This window comes from Antechinus flavipes, chromosome 5 (assembly GCF_016432865.1).
Source record: "Antechinus flavipes isolate AdamAnt ecotype Samford, QLD, Australia chromosome 5, AdamAnt_v2, whole genome shotgun sequence".
Taxonomy (NCBI): Eukaryota; Metazoa; Chordata; class Mammalia; order Dasyuromorphia; family Dasyuridae; genus Antechinus; species Antechinus flavipes.
The window spans coordinates 280,221,483-280,246,122 of NC_067402.1; the positions used below are offsets into that span (position 1 = coordinate 280,221,483).

General features: G+C 39.3%; 1 protein-coding gene across 3 annotated transcripts in view; it reads right to left on the reverse strand.

The window, feature by feature from the left end:
* The window catches only part of CRY1 (cryptochrome circadian regulator 1), a 65,939-nt gene that overhangs the window by 27,536 nt on the left and 13,763 nt on the right, over positions 1–24,640 (reverse strand). For all 3 annotated transcript variants that reach the window (XM_051961495.1, XM_051961492.1, XM_051961494.1), the window contains exon 2: positions 5,834–5,942. In XM_051961495.1, the coding sequence (XP_051817455.1) occupies positions 5,834–5,942 (109 nt within the window). The remainder of the gene's footprint in view (positions 1–5,833; positions 5,943–24,640) is intronic.

The window sequence follows — 24,640 nt, forward strand, 5'->3', positions numbered from 1 at the left end:
AGTCCCAGGGAGCCAGAGGTACCAGGATAACCATTTTCTCAAAAGACTGGGAGTTAGGTGTTTCTCTGACATGCAGAATATATTCTGGCTGTCTTGTATGCCCACCATGATGAGGTTTTGGAGTAAATGTTCCATCTGGTGTGGGCAAGTGAATCCCCAGGTGTTTCCTAATGCTTAAGACTGTCTCTATGTATATCTCTGACCTCATATATACCTCAGAATTCATATGCAGTTGGACAGCAGTAGAAGTAATGATTGTAGTTCAGATGCTTCCCTCACTTTCACCCAGGGAACCCAGGGTACAGAAAGACAAACTATAGAGGTTCCCACTTCCAAAGCTGATTCTGTCTATTACTCCATAAGTATTCATTAAATGTGCCAGCTACTGTCAAGTGCTAGGAATACAAAATACAAGCCTAGAGTCAGTTCCTGCCCTCAAGATGCTTACATTCAACTGGGGAAAAGCAACACAAAAAAGGAAGCTGCAAGGAGATGAGGATGATGGAGGATTCCAGACAAGTGCAGTCAGGTGAAAATGGTTGGCCCAGGTACTCTCACTGATGGAGATTCTGGGAAGGGAGCACCTGCTATGTCCCAAGCCCTGTGCTAGGCCCTTCACAAATTTGACAAGAGGAGCTGTCCAATGGGGGATAGAGAGGTAGAGAGTCCCCCTGAGGCAAAAAGTCTAGAGCAGAAGAGAGTGAAGGGCTTTCTGGGATCTCATGGAGAAAGGCAGAACAGCACAGAACATGCTCTCCAGTGAGAGGATCCTCCTTTCCTGCACTCTCAAACACAGGGCCAGGATGAGAGTGCTTCTTTACGACCAATGTAGTCTCGGCTCTGTGGCCTTTAGTGTTCTGCTCCTTTCTAGTCGCAATAATATACCAATCTTCCAATGATCTCCCGTCTTTTTCTGTGGTTCAGTAGCTGGCTCAGTTTTCCTTTCTTCTCCAATCTTGTTCTTATATTTGGAGACTTCAGATAGATGAATAAATACTTAGAGTTCATCAATCACCTCAGGTCCCCGACTTACATTTTCATTCTATCTCAAGAATGGCCAGAGTTTATTTTTTCTTTTAAAAAAATTTATTTATTTTTAATATGCATTGCTCTATGAATTATGAGAGAAAAATCAGAGCAAAAGGAAAAAACAATGGGAGAGGGGAAAAAAACCATAGAAAGAAGAAGTGAATATAGCATGTATTGATTTACATTCAATCTCTTTAGTTCTTTTTCTGTCCAAAGTCTATTGGGATTGCTTTGAATCACTGGACCACTGAGAAGAACTAAGTTTTTTATAGTTGAGCATTGTACATTTCTTGCTGTTATTGTGTGCAGTGTATTTCTGTTCTGCTTGTTTTGCTCAGCATCAGTGCATGTAAATCTTTCCAGACCTAGGAATGGCCACAGTTTAGATCTCACTGATAATGTCACCTCCATGATTGTAAATTCTGAAATTCCTCTTTCTGATCATACTTTCTTGGCCATCCATCTCTCCCTTTATCTTATATTTCCTAAACCTATTACTTGTCAAACAAGCAATCCACAAATATTTATTAAGGAACTACTATGTATCGGGTACTATCCTCCAATGACTGGAGATGCTCAAAGATGGATGGTCTGCCTCAGGAGGTAGTGGGCACTATCTCCTTAATGATCTCCCAGAAATAAGAATGAAATCATCCCTGATCTCAGAGAGCTTATAGTCTCAGGAAATGTTTGTATGTATGCTAATGTGTCCAATTAGAGAGGATGGAGAGAACTAAAGTATAAGAAGAATGCGAAGGCAGGAAGGGGCCAGCTGGAAAGGGCTGAAATGCCAGAGCACTTTATATCTGACCCTGGAGGTGATGGGGAGTCACTGTGGTTTACTGAGTAGATGAGTGACAGGTTTAGAACAAAATCTTTTTGCATGCTGAGTGGAAGGTCAGATTGGGCAGATTGGCCCCCGGGAGGTAATTAAAGAGGCAGCCTAAGCATGAGCCAAGGGCTTGACCCATGAGCCAGGCCTGCCAAATGGCTACATGAGTAGAGAGAGGAGGCACTGTATGAAAGATAGTATGAGGTGGAAGTGAAATAAGGTCCCTTGACAGACAGGTGGGAGGCAGCATGGGCCAGGAAAGTCGTTACTGCCTCCTTGACTACCATTTCCTCCCAGATCTCAGTGGAGACAGTCCGGGACCTTAAACTCAAGAGCTGTGGAGCTATCATTGGCCCACATATCATCAGGCCTGCTTCCAGTCTTATTCTTGAAACTATCATTTAGGGGAGAAATTACTGTGGAGAAAAGGGCCCTTTTCCTTACACCTTGTGAAGTTTAGATTACTGATTATTGACTTAGATTACTGAATGATTAGAGTTTTAGTTAATCAATGAAACTAATCACTATGGATCACATTAATTGCATCAGCCTTAGTAAGTAGAGCTTGTAAGACCCAAAGATGATCCCTTGAGGGAGATAATGAGGATGAGTGCAGGAGGAGTCAACTGGGCAGGAGGCTTTGCTCAGCACGGGAATCTCTCTGACACTGAGTGATTTCTCAGAGCTGTTACTCAGTTCTGTTTTCTCCATTGTTGTGGAACCCCTCTTGCTAATCCCCAAATGCCGTGCAGCCCTACTCTTCAAAGTCATACATTTGTTTGCATCTCTGGACCTCATGTAACCACCAAACTGTTTAAAAAGTTGTCTCTCTGGAGACTTACATGAACTGATGCTGAGTGAAACGAGCAGGACCAGGAGATCATTATATACTTCAGCAACAATACTATATGATGATCAATTCTGATGGACGTGGCCCTCTTCAACAATGAGATGAACCAAATCTGTTCCACAGAGCAGTAATGAATTGAATCAGCTACGCCCAGCAAAAGAACTCAGGGAAATGAGTATGAACCACTACATAGAATTTCCAATCCCTACAGTTTTGCCTGCCTGCATTTTGGATTTCCTTCACAGGTCAATAGCACACTATTTCAAAGTCCAATTCTTTTTGCACAGCAAAATAACTGTATGGACATGTATACATATATTGTATTTAACTTATACTTTAACATATTTAACATGTATTAATCAACCTGCCATCTGGGGGAAGGGGTGGGGGAAGGAAGGGAAAAAGTTGGAACAAAAGGTTTTGCAATTGTCAATGCTGAAAAATTACCCGTGCTTACATCTTGGAAATAAAAAGCTATAATAATAATAAAAAAAGTTGTCTCTCTGGTCACTGGGGCCACCAATCTCTGTCATTAGCCACTGCTAACTCTCACAAAAAATTACACTTGGACTTGTGGACATTACACTTGGACTTTTGTGCCTCAGATCCTCTATCACAGATTTTTATCACAACAAGCACAAGCAACAACTGCTGACCCAGTGTTACCAAAAGACCGATAGGGACAAGAATCCCGGGAATGGTAGTATCATCACATACCCAGACCATTAGGTCTGCTTCCAACACAGCTCTCACAGCCTCTGTCTTTTATTTCATTCTATACTACTACTACTTCCAAATTTCATCATTGTCATGGGTTCAAATGAGATATATAAAGTAATGATTACTCAATTCCCACTTTTATGTAGATGACTTTCAAATCTATTCTGTTTTTCAAACTACAATCCCATGGAACCAAGGACCCACAGGACATTTCCACTTGGATACCCCATTAGAATCTCAAAATCAGCACATCCACTCTACTTCCTCCACCTTTGTGCCATCATTACATTCTCCCATGGTAGTGATGCTGCCAGTCCTGAGGTTAGAGTCCAAATGGGGTCAGTCCAGTATCACTGACGACAGGAAGAGATTCTGAGAGTAATGCAAGCAGATCTGTTCCTCCTCTTGTCTATTTGTTATTCTCTTTCCAATTTCACCTACAAATGCTTTCAGAACAATAAACTTAAACTGGGCTAAGCACCTACAGACTTGTTTTCCTCTTAACTGTTGTTCTTGTTTTATTTGAGGGAAAGCTTTGTTCATTCTCCTATATAATGAGTAAAAGGCTTATGATCTGGATGGTGCTCTCTTGGAATGCAACATTCTCCACTTAAGAAACAAGGCACGCCAAAGCAGTATCCGCATGCCCCCAGCTTTCTTGCCACCACTCATGCTTCACAATGGTTATGCTTCTTTAAGCGTATGCTTTTACATACTTAAGAAATGTGGGTAAAACTCTACGTCTTTGTTTTTGTTTGGTTCTCATTTTTGAAAATCAACAATTTGTTTAAATAATTTTGACTGAAGGTATCACAATCAATTTCAGTATCTGTATCCTTTCTTTTGGATCCAGGTGATAATCTATCTGGGTTGAAAGTATTAAAATGACAAACAGGAGAATTTAAACTTGGGGGAAATCACAGCTCATTTTGTAGATGGGGAGCAGACAGGATCAGATGCAAAATGAGATTCAATCCAAAGAGAGAAAGGCCCTCCAGCAAGATGCTATAGAGTAGGAACATGGTGAAAAAAACCTGCAGCCTCCAGAGCAGTATTAAATGGTCTAAGACTGGAAATGCCAACTTCTTGTTGCTTAATTAACAAAGACTATTGAGAAAAACAGTGCTTGTTATTGGGTATTTCATTCTATTAGTAAACTAGCAAAGGATAGTCAAATCATATTATTATCAAATCACAGAAATCAGAGATAAAAAGATTCATGAACCTAAAAATCTATGTCTACATAGTTATTAGTGTTTGCTACTATGCCATCAACAAAAGAATTAGTTTTACTATTCTAGACAGAATACATCAAATTTCTTATTAGGGAATTTAATACAATAACGTGTGTGAATGTGTATATATGTGTATATGTTTACATATCCATAAACAGAAAAAAGGCAATTTATAAACTGGTAGACAGGAGCTACCTAACTTGACAAAACACTTTAAAAGTTTAAAACAATTAAATGTATCATATTTTTGAAAAAAAAAAACCCAGTGAATTAAAAAATAATCCAATCAAAGTCTGATTTTAGTTCAAATAAAAGGGTTTTTGCTCCTACAATTAAATGTATCATATTTTTGAAAAAAAAAAAAAAAAAAAACAGTGAATTCAAAAATAATTCAATCAAAGTCTGATTTTAGTTCAAATAAAAGGGTTTTTGCTCCTAATGTTACTGGTCATACACTGGCTCATGTGTATGTGTATACATACATACATACATATATATGTATGTATGTATGTATGTATATGTGGACAGATTTGTACACTCAAGTGTTTTTTACTTACTTTCTACATGAAACTCTTCAATGTAACTGAGAGAAAAGCAGGGCCCATGAATAGATGCAGTCATGGTCGGACTTTAATAGGGCCAGATTTCTTTCATGAAGGCCATGGAAAAAGGTTGGGAGTGAGATAGAATGGTGGGAGGCAAATAGGAGAGAAAAGCCACCACCAATTCTGATCACATCTTCAGTCTCTACTTAGCAAGCAACAAGAAAGCCCTTGTGGCCCCATTTAGCACACAACAATAGCACTGTCATCAGTGAGAAGAAAGTTATTTCTCTTTCACTCCCACGCTGGCTTCATGACCAGGAGTTATAGGAAGATTAAGGGAAGCAGAGGTTTCCCAGAGAAGTTGAAAACTGTGAACATGAGTTTTATCATTTGTGAAATAAAGATGTGACCCAATTCTAATAATAACAAATTATGCCAATTTGAATAAAACTAACTACTTCTCCAGGATTTATTTTGTGAATAAAGCAACTGGATTAGATGACCCAACATTTTATGAATTAAGATTCAATCACACAATTTCCCTAAACTTTGGTCCTTGGCTAAAATTTATACACCAAATATATTATTTTCGTAGTTGAGAGTATCAAATATTAAAACATACCTTGAAAAGTCGAGGAAACACATCTGCTGGCTGGCCACGAATTACAAACAAACGAGAATTTAATTTTCTTAGATTGGCATCAAGATCCTCAAGACACTGTAGCAGAAATCTAGAAAGGAGTAAAAAAATTTGTTTAAAAAAAAAAGGTTGTGCTGCATTACAAGAGATCTAGAAATATGAAATATACCAGAAGCTAACATATTTTCCTCCAAATCATATTCACTCAAAAATCTGAAAAGCGGAAGCAAGTAGCATTATGGTGAACTGTGTGCTAGACTTGGAGTCAGAAATGTCAGTTCAAATTTGGCCTCAAGTACTTACTAGCTCTTTGACTCTAGGTTAGTTATTTTATTTGTCCCGGCCTCAGTTTCCTTATCTGTAAAATGAAGATAATAGCTTCTTCTCAGGGTTATCATGGGACTCAAATGAGATATCTGTAAAAGGCTTTACAAACCTGGATGCCTTGTATATGTTAGCTATTATTATTAAAACTACAAGAAAAAAACCCTCAGAATTATATTGGATTGCTAAAATTTTATGTAAGTGAGAAGGTACAGATCAAGTTATCAATACAGCATTTAAACATTGTCACAATTTTTTTTAAATTTTCAAAGTTATCGAGATCCACTCTCCTTCTGAGTTTTCTTTGTTACCAAAAAACAAGGTCCTAATGATAGTATACATTTAGAAAAGCCAAAGATGTGCAGATTGACTTTTGCTTTTCCTGATATTAGTGAAGAAGATTCTTTTAATGGCAGCACAAATGTTTAATTTTTTGAGATGTAACTTCAGTAAAACAAAGCCCTGAAACATAAAGGGACACTTAGATTTTAGAAGAATAAAACCAGTTTAGACACTTGTGTATGGGTCTAGCATTTCTATGAGAAAAGCCTGGTGACCTCCTCTTCATGCAAAAGATCCCATATATTTTTCTAGGAAAATTACTTATTACAAAATCTTAACAACTGATGAAATAAGTACTTATTCAGTAGGTACTTGATGGTTATTGTATTCAGAGTGTTGAGTGTTCTAGACAATAGCAAAGCATAAAATACAATCAGTCCCCACTCTTAAGGGATCTACAATTTAATAACAGCTAATACCTATAGACTACTATGTGCCAGGCATTGTGCTAAGACCTCCTCCATGGAACTTTACAAATCTACAAAGTAGGGACCACTATTCCCCATTTTACAAATGAGGAAACTAGGGCAAACAAGAGTTTAAGTGACTTGCTCAGGTGACATGGCTAATACATGTTTGACACTTGATCTGATCTTAGGTCTTCCGGACTCCAGACATGGCAATCTCTCCACTGAGAAAAGTTCCTCTAAACTAGAAAAACAAGCCTAATACCCCAAGAACTAAGTAGAGAACAAGTGGGTATTATTCAGAAGAGGAGTTCAGAGAAGGCTTCCTATATAAGACAGGTCTGTAGGAGTTTAGGCAAAATATTAATGGAGCTGCTACACTAAAGGTTTCTTTGTAGCCTGCAGGTAACGATGGAAAATGGTGACCATATTCACTGTATCTGCATTTGTGAAAACATGAGGCATTCAACTAATGACAAATATTAAAAAGTTCAGAATAAATGGACCTTTCCTTATATATGATAATCTCTCTTAAACTCAGAGCTAGCACCAACTACATGAAAAAATGTTCTAGGCCTTTTCACCAAGACCTGTAGGAAAGCAAAAGCATTATTTCCTATATTGTGATTGAATTCCTGAATTCAAGGATTAGACTTTTCAAAAGAGGAAATTCCTTCTATAGCAACTTAGTTCTCCCAATGTATCTTGGGATCGAGTTCCCCAATTTCATTGATTTTATTTCCTTTCTCTAGTCTCTGAACTTGATCTTAAGGCTGTTAGGAGATTGTTCTCTCCAGTCCCCTTTGAAACCAATTCCTTACAACAATCTCTTAGTTCTTCATAAATATGTGCCTGGGGATATGTGTTTCCTTACTCTGATTTGGAAGCTATCTTAAGAGGGGTCAGGAAATCTCTCTTTCAAGAAGCAGGCAAGCTCAAATACAAACGAACATATTAGATACACACTCATTGTTTTATCCTGCTCATTCTGCATTTTTTTCCCCTTAAAAGAGCATTTAAAAGTATCTTTGACCTCATGTTTCATTCATCTCTTCTCCCATGGGATATGTAGGGGATCTCCTGAACCTTCTATCACTTCTGGGAGAAAGGGATGGATGCTTTTAATATAGCAACATCAAAGCATCTACATTTATATAATTATTCATAACCAAGTTTAACTACTGGCAGTAAAACATGGTAATAAATAAATACTCATTAAAGAGTAACTTTTACTTGTTTGGTAGTAACATTTTTAATGACCTTGAAACAAATAAACCAAGAGTTAAAAGGTGGAATATCACTAAATTGGCTTGCTGAATTATCCTCCAAAATATTAACTAGCAAGAGTAGGCCAGTGATGGCACTTCTTTTTGGCTATCATTAATTGATTTTTCTTTTATCACTAAAGTTGTCACACAAATAGGTGGTTCTAGTATCCTTAGGGAGAGGCAAGAATGTATAGTAAAAGAGTAATTTTTAAAAAAAGGCAAATTTTAAGAAGGCAAAGGGGAACAGAAAAAGACCAGGATTAATGAACCACTGTGGCTTCCTGCTAGTAATGGCCAAATCAGGATCCTCGCCACCTTCACAAACACTTTAATACTCAGCATTTCTGTACAGCAAATGGGTGGAAAGGAAGGTTACAATGGAAGTAGCTTCACAGCTTTAGAAGGCTCTGTATTTGGTCCCACTCAACACACACCTGAGGGACCGCAGCTAAACCATGGTGTTCACCTGGGAGAAAAGCCCAGCAGTGGAAGAAGTACCAAGAATGTGATCTATCTGGGGGAACCAAAGTCAGGCCAGCTATTAGTAGATATGCTCCTTTTTAAAACACAATAGCAAACAAACAACGTTAAGTTTTGCATCTTAAATTTCATTACAGCAAATAATGAAGCCTCAAGCTCCATTCTCCTTGCCCTGAATCTTCTCTTAAAGCTATGACTTTTAACACAGAGCTAAGATGAGAATTACAATGATCAATTTGGTCGTTACTCTTCTTTATGACAAGAATTATCCCATTCAGCAGTTGGAGACATGAGGCTGAGCACCAGTGGAAAGACCAGGCCCGAGCAGTGGCTTGGAAGTCAGTTGCATGAACACGGAACCAGGTAAGATCACTACCGAGAGAAAAGAAGGGAAATGCCAGTTTGGACTAAAGGGGGCTGGAGTAGCTTTGTGGAGATGCCCACAGTTAGGGAGAAGGAAGTCCAAGCAGCAAAGGACAGAAACAGAGACGTTGTGGTTAGGAAAGTGAAGGGAGAATCAGGAAGGAAAAGGGTGGGCTGAGGAAGGTTTTTTCTTTTCAGCAAAAAGAACAGAGAAGAGGCCACAGAAAGAGGCTATTAAGAAGCCATATGTGGACAGGCAGCACGGTCTATTGGAGTCAGACTAAGCGGAGCTCGGCTTCTGTTTCAGGCCCCAATCTGTATTGGGAGAGAGAGGTTCCTCACTGCAAGTTCTTTACACCAGTGGAATCCTAGGTCCAGCCCAATAAAACCAAACCCAAAGTGCGTCACTGTTACATGAGACATTTTGAGAGCCATGGGCTGGACAAAGCCCCAGTGTGTGTGGGCGTGGCCCAGACGGATGGCCAGGAAGTGGAAGTCTACAGTGTTAGCCCTTGGGAAGAGACACCGGGAACTCTGATTAAAGAGGGCACCACTGAGGTCAAACTGAGTCTTAGGGAAGGAGCCAGCTTTTCTCTTTGGCTCCTTCTACCTTCTGGCAGTCTCTGACCCGGCCCTCCTCCTGACACGGCCCTGCTGGCCATCCTTTCCCACACTGGCTGTACTTTCCCTACTTCCTCTCTGATCTCTGGGGGAGGGAGCATTTGGAAAATGTCTTGCTTCTCACAGCCTCTTCTAGGTTCTCCCCTTACCCCACAACACTCAATAGCCTCTCCTTGGAGGACCAAGCAACTCACATACTGTGTCCCCCACTAGAATCCGGGAAGCCACTCTCTATAGACTTCAGATATCCCCCTTTCTTCTCTCCCTCCTTCCTTCCCTTTCCTCTCTCACCAAGCTCAATGATCTTTCCTCTTGGGGAACTTTAACACACAACACTTCCCTCACAAACCCTACTCACTTCTCATGATCTACTCTTCCTACCTCAGCCACAAAAATGGTCATAGATTATGCCCACAGATGATCTACAAATACACCATGAAGCTCTGAAATTCTCTTATTTGACCAGGCTTTTACCTGGAACCTTTCCATCTCCATCTCGGCCTCTCTTTACCAAATGCTACTCTTTGTCCATGTGAGCAGCAAGGTATGCTGGGAGTCAGGAAGATTCATCTTGCTGAGTTCAAATCTGACCTCAGATATTAGCTCTGTGACCCTGGGTAAGTCACTTGACCCTGGCTGCCTCAGTTTCCTCATCTGTAAAACGAGCTAGAAGGAAATGCCCAACCACTGTAGTGTTTGTGACAAGAAAACCCCAAATGGGGTGACAGAAAGTTGGATACAAATGAAAAATGACAGCACAACTTTATTTACCTGGTGACCTTCAGGTCCTTTACCCTCAGTTCTCTCCCAGGCCATCCCTGCTCTAGTCACTTTCTCTTCTTTTCATCTTGACCCCTTGGTTTATCAGTTTAGCTTGACCCTGCCCTCTTCTCTGGAATGTTTGGCACCTTTATATCATCAATTGTGCTCTGCCAAATCTCAGCCTTGGGTCATTCCCACCACTTCAGCTTCTACATATGTGGCTGAAATAAGGTGGAGAAACTTATAGCACCAATCTGACTAGATCTTCTACAAATTTATGTTATATCACCTCAAGTGGGCTCTCACTGCTGTTTTGGCAATCTGACCAACTCACTTATCCCATTCCCCATAATGACTTCCAAATGTCTCCATCCTTCCTCAAACTTTCCACCTTGCCTCCCATTTCACAAAAAACTGAGGCCACCTGTTCTTTTCTCTCCTTTTCTTCATCTCACATCAGACACCTTCTGTTACTTTCTTCTTCTTTATTCTTGTCTTACAATAAAGAAGGTAGCCCTACTCCTACTCCTACTCCCCAAAGAGATTGAAAAACTCCCTATATAGGGGAACACCCTATATACACAAAAATACCTATGATAGGAGCAGCTAGGTGGTGCAGTGGATAGTGTACCAGCCCTGAAGTCAGATATTTAACATTCCTAGCTGTGTGATCCTGGGCAAGTCACGTAACCCCAAATGCCTAAGGGGGGAAAAACCCCAAAAAATTGTGTTATGTGATTATGATGGAATACTATTGTGCTATATAAGAAGTGATGAGCAGTATGGTCTCAGGAAATTCTGGAAATACTTATATGAGCTTATGAAAAGTGAAATGTATTGCGTAAAAAGTAGTAATAAGATAGCTGGCTGTGAATGACTTTGCTATTCTTAGCAATACAATGATCTAAGGCAACTCTGAAAGACTTAGGATGAAAAATGCTATCCCTATTTCCAAAGAACTACTAGTGTTTGAATACAAACAAAAGCATATCTTTTTTTAAATTTCTTTTTTTTTTGTCTATATTTTCTTTCACAACAGACTATTATGGAAATGTTTGCATGAATGCACATGTATAAACAGTATCAAATTGCTTGCCTTCTGAATGCAGGGGAGGAAGGGAGAGAATTTGGAACTCAAAGTTTAAAAACATGTTAAAATTGTTTTTATACTAATTGGGGAAAAATAAAATACTAAATTTATTTAGTATTTAAAAAAAGAGGGGGCCCTACTCAACAAATGATGTCACCATTCTATCCTGTCTTCTCTAACATCCTCACTTCTTATTTATTCCTATATTCTAGATATATTCTAGATATCTCGGCATCCTCACTCCACCCCCAACATGATCCTCCTATCCCCATTAACTACCCTTCTTTTTCTCTTCCCACAGAGAAGGCCTCTTCTCTTTTTCTTCTTAAGCCCTGTCCCGTAATCTGGATTCTGACCTTCTGCTCTCTCCAAAGATGCCAATGAGCCCCTAACTGCCAAAGCCAGTGACCTTTTCTCATCCTCATTCTTCTGGACCTCTGTGGTCTTGGACCTTCTCCATCATCCTCTTCTCCTAAGTTTAGCTCTCTCCTGGTTCTCCCCCTCCTTTTTGGGAGGCCACTCCTTCCCAGTCTCCTCCAGGTCATGCCCACTAATGGGGGGATTTCCCTGGGCTCTGGTCTGAGTCCTCCTTCCCTCAGGGATCTCACTGACTTCACCACCGTTTCTCTGGGTGGCTGATTCTGATCTCAAATCCACTCATTCAATGCTAGGTTTTCTGCCAACCTCCAGTCTCACTTCTCTGGCAGAATTTCAGGCATCTCTAAGTGGATGCCCCATGGACATTGTAAACGTGTCCTCCATCCTCTCTCCCCTTGGCTAAATCATTTTCTCTTCCAAACGTCTCTGCTACTGTCAGACGCTGCTGTGTGCCTGTCTCCAGGTGCCTGATCTCAGTTATTATCCTAACCCATCTCTCCTTCACCCCACGTATGAGATCAGTTGCCAAGTCTTGTTCTTTCCACCTTCACCTATCTTTTGCATGAGTCCTTCTCTAATACTTACACAGTTGGTCACTCAGTCCTAGGCCCTCTCACTCAAAAGTAGAATAGCTTAGGAATAGCTTCCTAAGAAGTCTCCTTGCCTCTCATCTCTCCCCAGTTAATTCTTTTCTTCACCCATGTATGCCAAAGTGATTTTTCCATAAGCACACATCTGGGTTTTTTCCTACTCATAACAGTTCCAGCAGCCAGCCATATTGCTTCTAGGATTTCCCATAGACCGCTAAGTGTTCAAAGCCCTATCTCACCTGGCCCCCATTACTCTTTCCAGCCTCACTAGACACAGACCCCTCTTCCTACACTTATCTTTCCAAACTGGTCATCTGTCCGTTCCTCAGGCATTTCTACCTTCATCTCACCTTTTCACTCCTTTCTCACATCTGTCTCCTAGACTCTCTCCATAGACTCTTCTAAGCACCACCACAAGAAGCTAGTTCCGATCCCCCCAAATACAGTCAAAGACTCTCTTCCCAAATCCTGCTTTCTACTATCCTTATACCTCTGCACCCAGTACCATGCCTGGTCTCTGGGAGGTACTTAATCAATACTGCTGATTGATTTTCCTTATCTCCACACATCTGCTGACTCTCCCATTAGAATATAACATCCTGCACAGTAGGGATGCTTTGTGTCATATCCCTACTACTGCCTAGCACATAATAGAATTTGACTGAGTTTCTCTTCCCAGACAGATTTCACAGATACCCTTAGCTAGCTTCTCTGCTCACAGGGAAACATGATCCTGGGCTGGATTTTCCACGGACAAATTATATAATCACCATATTGTGATACAAGATAGGCCAATAAATCCAAGAAAGGAACAAAAAGATTTCAACAGTATTCTTCTTATGGGTAAATTTAGGAAGTGTTAGATGGAGGAGGACGAAGTTGATCTCCCATCCTGCTCAGATTTACATCAATCCTTAGTATTGCTGTTTTCTCTCTTTCTCTCTCTTTTTCCTCTCTCTCTCTCTCTCTCTCTTCTCTCTCTCTCTCTCTCTGTATGTCTGATACACACACACACGTACACATATCTCAATAAGATTTATTAATTCCCTATACCATGCCAGGCACCAGCAATGGAAAGATGATAAGAAAACAGCCTCTACCTTCCAGGAGCTTAGTATGTTCTATTTTGGGGGAAACAGGGACACAGACATATCCAGAGGGAGACATTGGCTGTCTTTCTGTATTGGAAGGGCTTGGAAGAAGGATTAGACTTATTTTGGTTCTCCAAGACCTGTGGAGAAAAAGTGCCACAGAGCAATTTTGGTTTGACATGTAAAGGAAAGGAACAAATACTTATATAACACATACTATGTGTCTAGCATCATACTAAGCACTTTTTACAAATATCTCATTTTATCCTCCCAACAGCGCTGGGAAATGGGTATTGCTATTTACAATTGAGGAAACTGAGGCAAACAAGGTGACTTGCCTAGAGCTAGAAAGCATCTGAAGCTGCAATGAACTCAGCTCTTTCCTATCAAGAGATACAGGGAGGTACTAAGATCCTCACCCTTGGATGGCCTTTGAACAGAGGCTAACGTATGCTAGATGGTTATGTTATCATTTTCATGTGGAGCTGCTGTGGTCTCTTAGAACTCTCAAACTTTGTGACTAGATATGGGAGGACGACACATGTATGAGGAAGAGAGACCCTCAAAGATGCCTTGAATGGATACTAATGCCTCAACCTTGAGTGCCTGGAAATATGATAATGGCTGCAACAGTAATAAAAAAATTAGATAGAGGAGTGATGTTAAGGGGTGAGAGTGGAAAAGACAGTTCTCTTTTGACCTCTTGAATTGGAGAGGCCTATGTAACACCTAGTTCAGTGAGACTGAAAAATAAAAACGCTCTCTTAATTCAAAGCCATTCATACATATATGGATGTTGAAGTTTGTGGGTAAGAGTTTTACCAGAATGAAGATTTTCTTTAGTATTCTATTTTAATTTTTAAAGTAAAATAAATTAGATCCTCATAATTTAAATTTATAATTTCATATTATTTAAGTTTAGTTCATTTAGAATGTGAACTATTTGCATTTTTGTTTTTCTTCCCGGGTTATTCTTACCTTCTGAATCCAATTCTCCCTGTGCAACAAGAGAACTGTTCGGTTCTGCACACATATATTGTATCTAGGATATACTACAACATATCTAACATATACAGGACTGCTTGCCATCTAGGGGAGGGGGTGGAGGGAGGGAGGGGAAAAATCAGAACAGAAGTGAGTACAAGGGATAATGTTGTAAAAAAATTACTCTGGCATGGATTCTGTCAATATAAAGTTATTATAAAATAAAATAATATATATATATATATATATATATATATATAAAGTTTAGTTCATTTATCAATGTAGCGACATTATAGCAAAATTTACTTTATAATATGGTGTCATCTTTAGATTCTTGTTAGTCTTTGAACTAAGGCTCAAAATTTATCCTATAATCCTATAATTTTTTTTCTCTCAATAGTCATCACAGGTGAATTTTCATAAAATCTCAACCCTAAACTTCCAAAGCTTACAACATTCCCACTCAACCAGAGTATGAATCAAATACTAATGGAAATGAGGTCTTTTTTAAAATCAAAAATAATTTTTTTGGAAATGAAGTATTTCTAAAGCTAGTTAATTACAACACTCAACAAAAAGGTAAGCATTAATGGAGATGAGTTTTTCTTTTCACTCAAACTGAAAAAGGCTCAGTTTTCTTAACCTCTCAGAAATTATGACTTTTATATAATTCAATGCATATCTAACCTTGATCAAATCTCTAGGCTTTAAATGAGTGCACACACTTGGACATCTTCCAATTTCGCTTAGGTATCACATCTTCCCCCAAAGTTTGTTCGAGTGTTATCTTCATGTGAGACAGAGCTGGTTTTTAAATAGGCCACTTGATAGTACACACTACAATACATGGCCTGACATAAGAGCCCTATTTCTGTGGAAGCACAATTCTCATACTACTTAATGATATTGTGTGACTGTACCGATTTTAAAGCAGTCTGATGAGGTCAGGAAAAAAAAAATGATCTATTTCCTTAAAATAACCCCAACATTCCCGAGTCCCTTCTCTCTAACTGCCCCCCACCCTCTCTAACCTCAACATAAATATTGCTATTAGGAAAAAACTACACAAGGCTGGCTTCCTTATACAATTTCCAAAAGAACATTTCAATATGAATCAACAGAAATAGTTTCTTAAAGTAGGTCGTTGCTCTAGCAACCAGTGGGCGGCTTGGTTTATTCCCCGTCACAATGACCTACTTTCTCCCTTGTGCTAGAACAGCTTTATGTAACTAGAATTTTTAGTTCTGTCTATAAAAGTCAATAAAAGATAATGGCAAGTTACAACATAATCCTATCACTGCTCAAAACAAGGTATTAAGAAGAAGCATGTATTATACCAGAATTAAACCATATGGCCCCATGCTTTAGTTTATAATTAATTCAGTAATGAAAACTATACTTAGGTTATCTAAACTAAAACAATTTACTGGTGACCTTGAGAGAGCTGCACGCAAAAAATCTTTCCCCAAAATGTTTCTTCCCTCATCTTCTCTGAAGTGAAGGATGACAATTTAAATTATTCTCCATGTGGGGAATCTTTAAAAAAAAAATACACAAGAGAAAGGGAACTTAGAGAAAAGTCTCCATTCACAGCTGAAGATTGAAACTAAAAAAGGTAAAACTCTGAAATAATGGCCAGCTATTATACTCTCTGAAGATGTACACTATCACTAGGTCACTTCTATTATTGGCCTGTCGATCCACATCTCTTCCCATGGATGATCATTTGCTTGAGTTCTCAGGCTCTGTGGGGCAACTCTTTCACTATGGTGTCTGAGCAATGGCAAATAACGTGTGTTAATTCAGAGGAGTCCCGCTAGGGACTGAAAGCTCGGTACATCTTCAGCCACTACGTTTCTGGCGTACCAAGTTTCTGATATTTAAAATATTCACAATCAATACTTAGGACGTATATCAGAGTTCTTTCTCTCGACAAATTTGCAGTCTTGTGGGCGCAATATATCAGGGACTCATATATGACAAGGCAGACAGTACCTGGTGTCAAAAGCAAGGCTCCAATGAAGGGCTGATGGAAATGGAAGAGATGACACCAGAGAGAGGAAGGGAAAGGGTTTCTAGTTGGACCTCAACAAGGCCAGGAAGAAGAGCCAGTCAAAGCAAGGCAGGTTAATGGGAAAGTGCAGGCCAATTTTAAGAAATGAAAAATTATCTAGGAAACACAAGAAAAGCAGGCTTAAAAGATGGCTCCTTTATTAATAAGGTGTTCTCAGAGAACTCAGAATGTGAATTCCTTCCTCCAAGCCATACAATATTAAGATTAATCTGGCAACCACTGAATGTAGATTGGAGAAGGGAGGTAAACAGGTGAGAAGGGTCAGAAAAGGACTGCAGTATTTAAGGAGTGGTAATGGGCCTGGAAGCACAGTGGTTAGACATGAGAGTATTTGTCAATGTCTGGATCCTGAAGGGAAGAGAGACTTTCAAGTTTCATTACAGGATAGGAGGACCCTAGGACCATTAACAGAAATAAGAGAACCAACAGGGGAAGAAATTTGGGGAAGACAGTGAATATGGTTTGGACATGTTGGGAAGATGGACTTAACCCAACAACATGAAATTTATCAGTTCAACTGTTTATTTTCTATTTTCTTTTCCTCTTATTTTAATTATTTTCTGTTTTGTGTTTTTCTTTCAATTTAAATAACGTTTATTAAGCATTCATTATGTAGCAAGGTGCTAAACTATCTTCTGGGATTTAAAAAGAAAAAGAGTTTCTGCCCTCAAGGTGGTTCTATTCTCCAGGGGCATGGAGTTAATATGTACAAAAATAAGTAAAAAGGAGGTGATTTGGGGAGAGCAGTTGTCAGGAAAGGCTAAGTAGGTAGATAAGCACTTGAGCTAAACCTGGAAGGAAGGACTAGTGAATTTGGCTAGAATATAGAGACTGTGAAGGGAATTATTGTGAAATAACAATAGAAAAGCAGGCTGGAGCCAGATTGTAGAGGAATCGAAAGTCCCAGCTAAGTTTGTCCTTTCTCTGAGATAATAGGGAACACCTGAGGCTTCTGGGTGGGGGGAAAAGTGACCAAATTAGACCTGAGTCTTAGGAAAATTACTTTATGGAAGATGCTGACATTTTAAAAGGGGGCAGAAGGGGTGAGAAATTGTATACAAGCTACATATGGAAGCCACCATTGCTTCCATCATTTATTTTTTTCATTCAGTCATTATTCAGAAAGTCTTTTTTTTTTTTCTTTTTTTTTGGTCTCCGTATAGATCTGAATGTTGTAATATTTTCTTTACACATTTTTATTAAAAAGCAAAACAACCCCCCCTCCCCAAATTTTTATTTACTACATTGTGATTTGTAAATGTAACATTTAATTAGCAGTACATTAAAATCTGTAGTGTCTTATTTATTCTATTAGGGTTAATGCAAACTTGTACTATTACTGATTTTCTATCAATTTTTCTTTAGCAGTTCAGTTAACTTTTCCTTTAAAAACTGAATTCTACAGGAAGCTATAATGTATAATAATCACCTGGGATTGACTTAGCTATTCTCAGCATTACAATGATCCAAGACAATTCCAAAGGACTTCCTACTGCTTATCCATCTCCTGATAAAGGATTAATGAGTCTGAATGTAGATCAAAGCAGACTTTTTTTCTTTCTTTATTTTTCTTGCTTCTTTGGTCTGTTTTTTTTTTTTTCAACATGGCTAATACAGAAATACATTTTGAATGCTTGCACATGTATAATCTTTACCAAATTGCTTGCCTTCTTATAGAAGACAGAAGGAAGGGATTTGGAACTTAAAACTTTTACAAAAATGTTAAAAATTATTTTTATATGTAATTGAGAAAAATAAGTATTAAGAAATTATGTTTCTGGGCAATTAGGTATAGAGATATTTTAGTCTACCTTATTTTAAAACTAGATACATACTTTGGCATTAAATGTGTTTCCAATGTATTAATAGATTGTTTTCTTTCTTTCTTGTCCAGAAGGAATACAATTTTCCATTTCCAAGTCTTATACAAAATCTTTGTCTTTTATACTATCAACTTTTATAGAATCTCAAAATTGTTAGGCCATCTAATCTGAGACGTTGTAACCTGGAGTCTGCAAACTTGGTTGTTTAAAAAAAAAAAAGCGCAAAAACAAAAACTTGATAACTACAATTATATTTCAGCATAAGCGTTCTCCTTTGTAATTTTTAAAAGCAATTTTATTTTTTATTTTTGTGATTTTATTTTATTTTATTTTAAGCAATTAGAAACATCCTAAGCTTCAACTGGCTGCCTGCCAAGAGACCTAGGCCATAGAGGGGAGACACCTTGAGCCAGCTACGTCTATGCCCGAGCAAGAATTGCTGCCTCAACATCCCTGTCTGCCAGACTTTACTTGAATGCCTCTCCATAGTGGGAGCCCAGCACTTCTAAGGCAGCCAATTCCTCTTTTTGATTACCTCAAATTCTTAGAAAAAGTTTCCTTATAAGTTGAAATTTTCCCTCCCCACAATTTCTACTCACTGTTCCATGTTGTGCTCTGGGATTAAGCTCCCAGAGTCCACCAATCAATCCTTCTTTCACAGAACAGACCATCATCCATTCCTTCCCCTCACTCCCAAACTGGCCTTTTCCGGACACCAGGACCATATCTCCATACCTCTACCATGCGGCACCTAGAACTGAATGCAGAGTTCCAGATGAAGGAATAAGCAGGGCCCAGGACAGAGGGACTATGGCCTCCTTCGTCCTGGATGCTGACTCTTTCTTGCATGTTCTCTATGGAGGATGGTGCTGTACTTCTTGGCTTCCAGTCCAGAGGACTAGCTCATAGTGAGTTCAAAGTCCCATAAAATTGTCAGATCTTTCTCAGAAGAGCTACTAGGTAGCCATGCTTCCCCTCATAGGTTAAAAAAACCCTCAATCCTTAAGTACAGGAATAAAAGGAAATTTTTGAATACAGACTACCAGAGGGCTGTACTCCTCCTAGGTCACAAGAAGACCTAAGGAGGAGTTAAAAAAAAAAAAAAAAAAGGGCAATGACCCCAGATCTGGCCTCCACCTTCTAGGCAGGGCTCTGAGCACTGGCCTGGCAGAGCCAGGTTTCATCGCCCAATCTCGTTTCATTTCCTAGTGGAGTCACTGGGTAATTACATCTCTAAGGGTTAGGTGAGCAAAGTACTCCACAAACGCTAAGCACTTTAAAAATGGGAACAGAGATAACTAAACCATAAACCAGCACATTTCAGTTCAGCAGAAATCTCCCTAAGAGGGAGCAAGAGCGGCCCGGCATGGAAGAGGGCATCTAGGAGTTCTGGCGGAAGTGAGGGAATGGAGGAGCTTGTGTCACGATTTTCCCCACAAGAAACAATTTCTTTGCCATGATGGCAGCCACCAAACCTTAATCACTGAACGGGTGAGCTCAGTCAAAATGAGACTTTAGTGTAGAAAAGCTAACCTCTCCCACTGCATGGGACCATGTCCACCTCAATCCAGTTTCTGGGCCCAGAGATTCTGGAGGGGAAAGTGGGGCGGGTCACCTTGCCCGGCCCCCCAACTCTCCAGCATGACATGGCCTCACCTCCCTGATGTCAGGGTCTTCTCCAGAGGGAAGAACAAACAACAGCAGCTTTCTCCCCAGAAATGGACCCAGCCACTTATGACTTGAAGAGTCAAAAATTAACTGGATTCCCATCTCAGGGACACACCAGGTCCTTTCTATTGCTAACCCGTTCCACTAGACCGGGTCCTCTTGTCTTCCCCAGCACAACATGACCTAGTGTTAGGCACTGGTGAAATCAAGGGATGGGAAAAACTCTAGGGAGGCTTTTAAACAATCCTCCCAGTTCTCCTGTCTTTTCCTTACTCATATTGGATGCCTGTGGCGGGGAAAAAAGCATCCCCAGAAGGCTATTTCTGGTCTAAAAACCATGTTTTAAAAACTTCAGAATTCATGGTCCATATTCTTCTAGAAGACTCTATGGAAATCTTTTAAAATTGACATTGTCATCATCCCTTGTGTAAGTTCCAGATTCATCAAGTGTGTGGATGCAGCGCAACACGCCTGACCTTTACCAGCATATCAGGTAACGGCCAGAGCTGCCGTGGAGGAGAATTCTGTGTAACTTAGGCCTCCCTGATCCCAATAGTACACAAAGGTATTTATTTATAATCTCTCCTTCTTACGAGTCCCTATTTTTGAAGCACCCTGTATTATGACACCACCAGGCTAAAAATCAAATAAAACATCTACTTCTAGGTCTCAGGATTTATAGGGAATCCAACAAGGTCAGTCTGACACGTGTACAACAACGTGCTGCAGTTCGTGTGACTCACGGTGGTCATGGGGAGCTCCTTCATGCCTTTTAGACAATGGTTTACCTCTCATCAAACCCCTGCAGCAATCTGAAGGTTTTTGGGTTTCACTTCTTGAACCAGGACAAAATATATCTGACTACCAAAGGCAGTGGCTTTCTTCAGGGAAAAGTCTTTGGCTTACTAACACCTAAAAAGTCATTGCCCTACTAAAACTATGGCCCACAGAACTGAAGCTGGTGGTCTCCTTCACTGCCTCCTCTCCATCATCCTCCATCTCAGCCAATTCCCCCCCATAGACAAAAGTCCCATCCCTGCTGACATCATCATCTTTGCACCAATAGAATTTTCTTATTTAAAGTGTCTCTCCAGACACTACCCATTTCTATGATGCTCCATATAAGTCTTTAAAATTCTTAAGGTGGCTGTTGGGCTCTCTGGGCATCCATGCTAGCAGTAAAATACAGCTATTTAACGTTCTTAAGAGTTCTCTACATATATTATCTCATGTGATCATTACAACCATCCTGGGAGGGAGGTGCTATTACTGTCTCTATTTTATTTTTTTAAATAACTTTTTATTTTCAAAATATATGCAAAGATAGGTTTTCAACATCCAGCACTGCAAAACCCTGTGTTCCAAATTTCTCTCTCTCTCTCTCTCTCTCTCTCTCTCTCTCTCTCTCCCCTCCATCCCCTCAGATAGCAAGTAATCCAATATGTAAACATGTGCAATTCTTCTATACATATTTCCACAATTATGTTGCACAAGAAAAATCAGATCAAAAACAAAAAAAATGAAAAAGAAAAAAAAAAGGCAAGCAAACAACAACAAAAAAAGTGAAAATACTATGTTGAGATCACACTCTGTCCCCACAATCTGGGTGCAGATGGCTCTCTCCATCACAATTCTATTGAAATTGTCTGAATCACCTCACTGTTGAAAAGAGCCACATTCGTCAAAATTGATCATATAATCTTGCTGTTACTGTGTACAATGTTCTCCTATTTCTGATCACTTCACTTAGCATCAGTTTCTGTAGGTCTCTCCAGGACTCTCTAAAATCATCCTGCTGATCGTTTCTTATAACACAATAATATTCCATAACATTCCTATATCATAATTTATCCAGTCATTCTCCAACTGATGGGCATCCAAACAGTTTCTAGTTTCTTGCTATTACAAAGAGGGCTGTCACAAACATTTTTGCACATGTGGATCCTTTTTCCGTTTTTATTATCTCTTTGGGATACAGACCCAGTAGAGACATTGCTAATCAAAGGGTACATGCACAGCTTTATAGCCCTTTGGGCATAGTTCCAAATTGCTCTCCATAATGATCAGATAATTTCACAACTCCTTACTTTTTTTCTGTTTTAAAGTGTCTTCCTATTGCTGAGAATCAAATCCAGAAGAGATTTTCTTATTTTTTAGATTCTATTAGCTCTGCTGCTTTCAGTCAAGAAAGCTTCAGCAAATTTCTAGATAACTTTCGTCCCCCATCATTACTGTATCATAGCTTTTGTCCAATCTTGTGATCAGATTACCAAACTCATTTAATTCCTTCTTCTATTTAGGTGTTCTATTGTTCAACTCCCAATATTGCCTTTTGTTCTTCCTTGACGTTCTTGAACAAATAAATGCTCTTAACTCTCACAATTCCTTAGAATTCTTCTCAAGAATGTATCTTCTTAAAACAGAATGCTACCTTATATCCCACATTCTCCCCTTTATCTACTTTGTTCCCTCCATAGCTAAGTTCTATTGATAACTCTGAGGTCAAATTTGCCTTGAGTAAGGTTCCCCCTTTTTACATTGATTTTTACTCTTACTTTGAGCATTTGTATACTTAAAGACACGAGATTACTTTTTCCTTGAATTCTGCCATCTATAAATGAGATAGCTCTACTGCTTTTTATGCTGTAGCTACCTTATATGGTTCCTAGCTTAATCTATTTAGACAAATAGCTTCCCCTGCAAGTCTTCAGGTAAATACATTTCCATTAGCCTTCCTTATGTACTTATTCTTATATTCATTTACATTCCTTTTTTAGATACCACATTTTGACTGTTGGTTCCCAAATCTCTCTCTTTTTGCACTGATGGTAAAGACAATACCACCTACCTAAATCTCCTAATCCCCAGAAAAACTTTTAAATTTCCTTTTAGCAGTATCATCTGCTATCACAAGTGCATCACAGCCATCAGGTCTGACAAGTCTTGGAAAGCTCTCAGCCATATACAGAGATGTGCCACAGGAAGGCAATATACACAGGAGGGTTCAAGTATAGGTTTCTCTAGAGCCTACGGCTACCAATCCTTTCACTCATTCAGTCATTAGGTCTCCTGGGTCCTAAACTAGAAGGACTAAGAGTTTAGGGAACTCTGAAATCTGAAGTACTTTTCTATATTATGAAGAAAAAAGAATCAAAATAGATCTGGAGTAATTATTAGATAGAGGAGTATAAATGAAAAGTAGCTACTACAAGAAGATAAAATTGCAGATCAATCAACATGGAAAATATTCTGGAATACTGGGGAAGGAAAATGTTCAAGTAATGATCATTTATATATACTTGTTCAAATCCTTAGTAGCATAAGAACAAACAGTTCTGTATTCATAGCAGGAATGCAGAAACCCACAGAAGAAAGAACAGAAAGCATCTGAAATGAGAAAAACATAGTATAAAAAAATTGATATTGATATATGAGAATAACACAGATCAAGCTTGTCAAATGAGGACACAGGTAATAATAAAGATGGCAAGGGGCAAAAGGAGAAACTTCTATTTAAAGCTTAATTCTGGAAAATGAGCAAGAAAAAAAGCAGAGGACTGAGAGTTAGAGGTTCTAGATTTTAGCATTTTAGAAATCATGCCACATGAAGAATGGTGGAGGGAATTTTGGATGACTCTACTGCAGAAGGGAAGATTGTATTGGTAATATGCTTCAGGTAGTTAACTCAAGAGCTTCTAGTGAATACTTCCCTGTCAGGAGAACATGAGTCATGATGAGGGCTGAACCTAGCAAAGCCGTCAAAGTTAAGAGCATGTCTAGATGAAGTGTAAAATATTAATTGGATCCAGTTGGTATCCATCTGGACTAACATTAATGGGGAATTGGCCAGAATGGGCACCAACTTGGGAATGGCTGGCGAGGAGAATGGACTTAAAGACAGACCAATCATCTCATCCAAAACAGTGGTTGGTTTCATGGTGGGATCAGGTCCAAATTTTAGCCAAATGGAAGAGGGGTAGACATGGAAACTATGTCAGACTTATATTCTGTAAGTCTTTCCTTTTACCTTATTTCCTTTGGTTGCTAGGGAAGTTCCTTGAGGGGAAAAAAACCCAAAAAACCCAACCTGTTTCCACAACATGGAGGGAAACAAAAGGAAACATCCATGCAAAGCTTGGGTGAGGTCTGGCGGCTGGAGAGGCTGTCACTGTGACGACTTTAGGGTGCCTGCCAGTAAAGACTGAGCAAAGTGGCAGAGGACGAGAAGGGCTCACGTCCTTCCTCCTTGAGTCATTCTCCTTCCTTAGGATCCTGGGAGGGAGAAGGGTGTTCTGGGCACTTCAGGAGGGAGGAATAGTGGACAATGGCGCACAAATTCGAAAGGAAGTGAGTTTCCTTTCAATCAGAGGCTGAAAGTCTATCTATGTGAGAGAATCTGCAAAAGAAAGCCTATGTCAGGAGGGACAATGATTTCTAAAGCTCTTTCACATCTACATGGAAAAAGACAGGATCCATATCACTTAAAAAAGTTAAATCATATCAACAAATATGATAGAATATAAA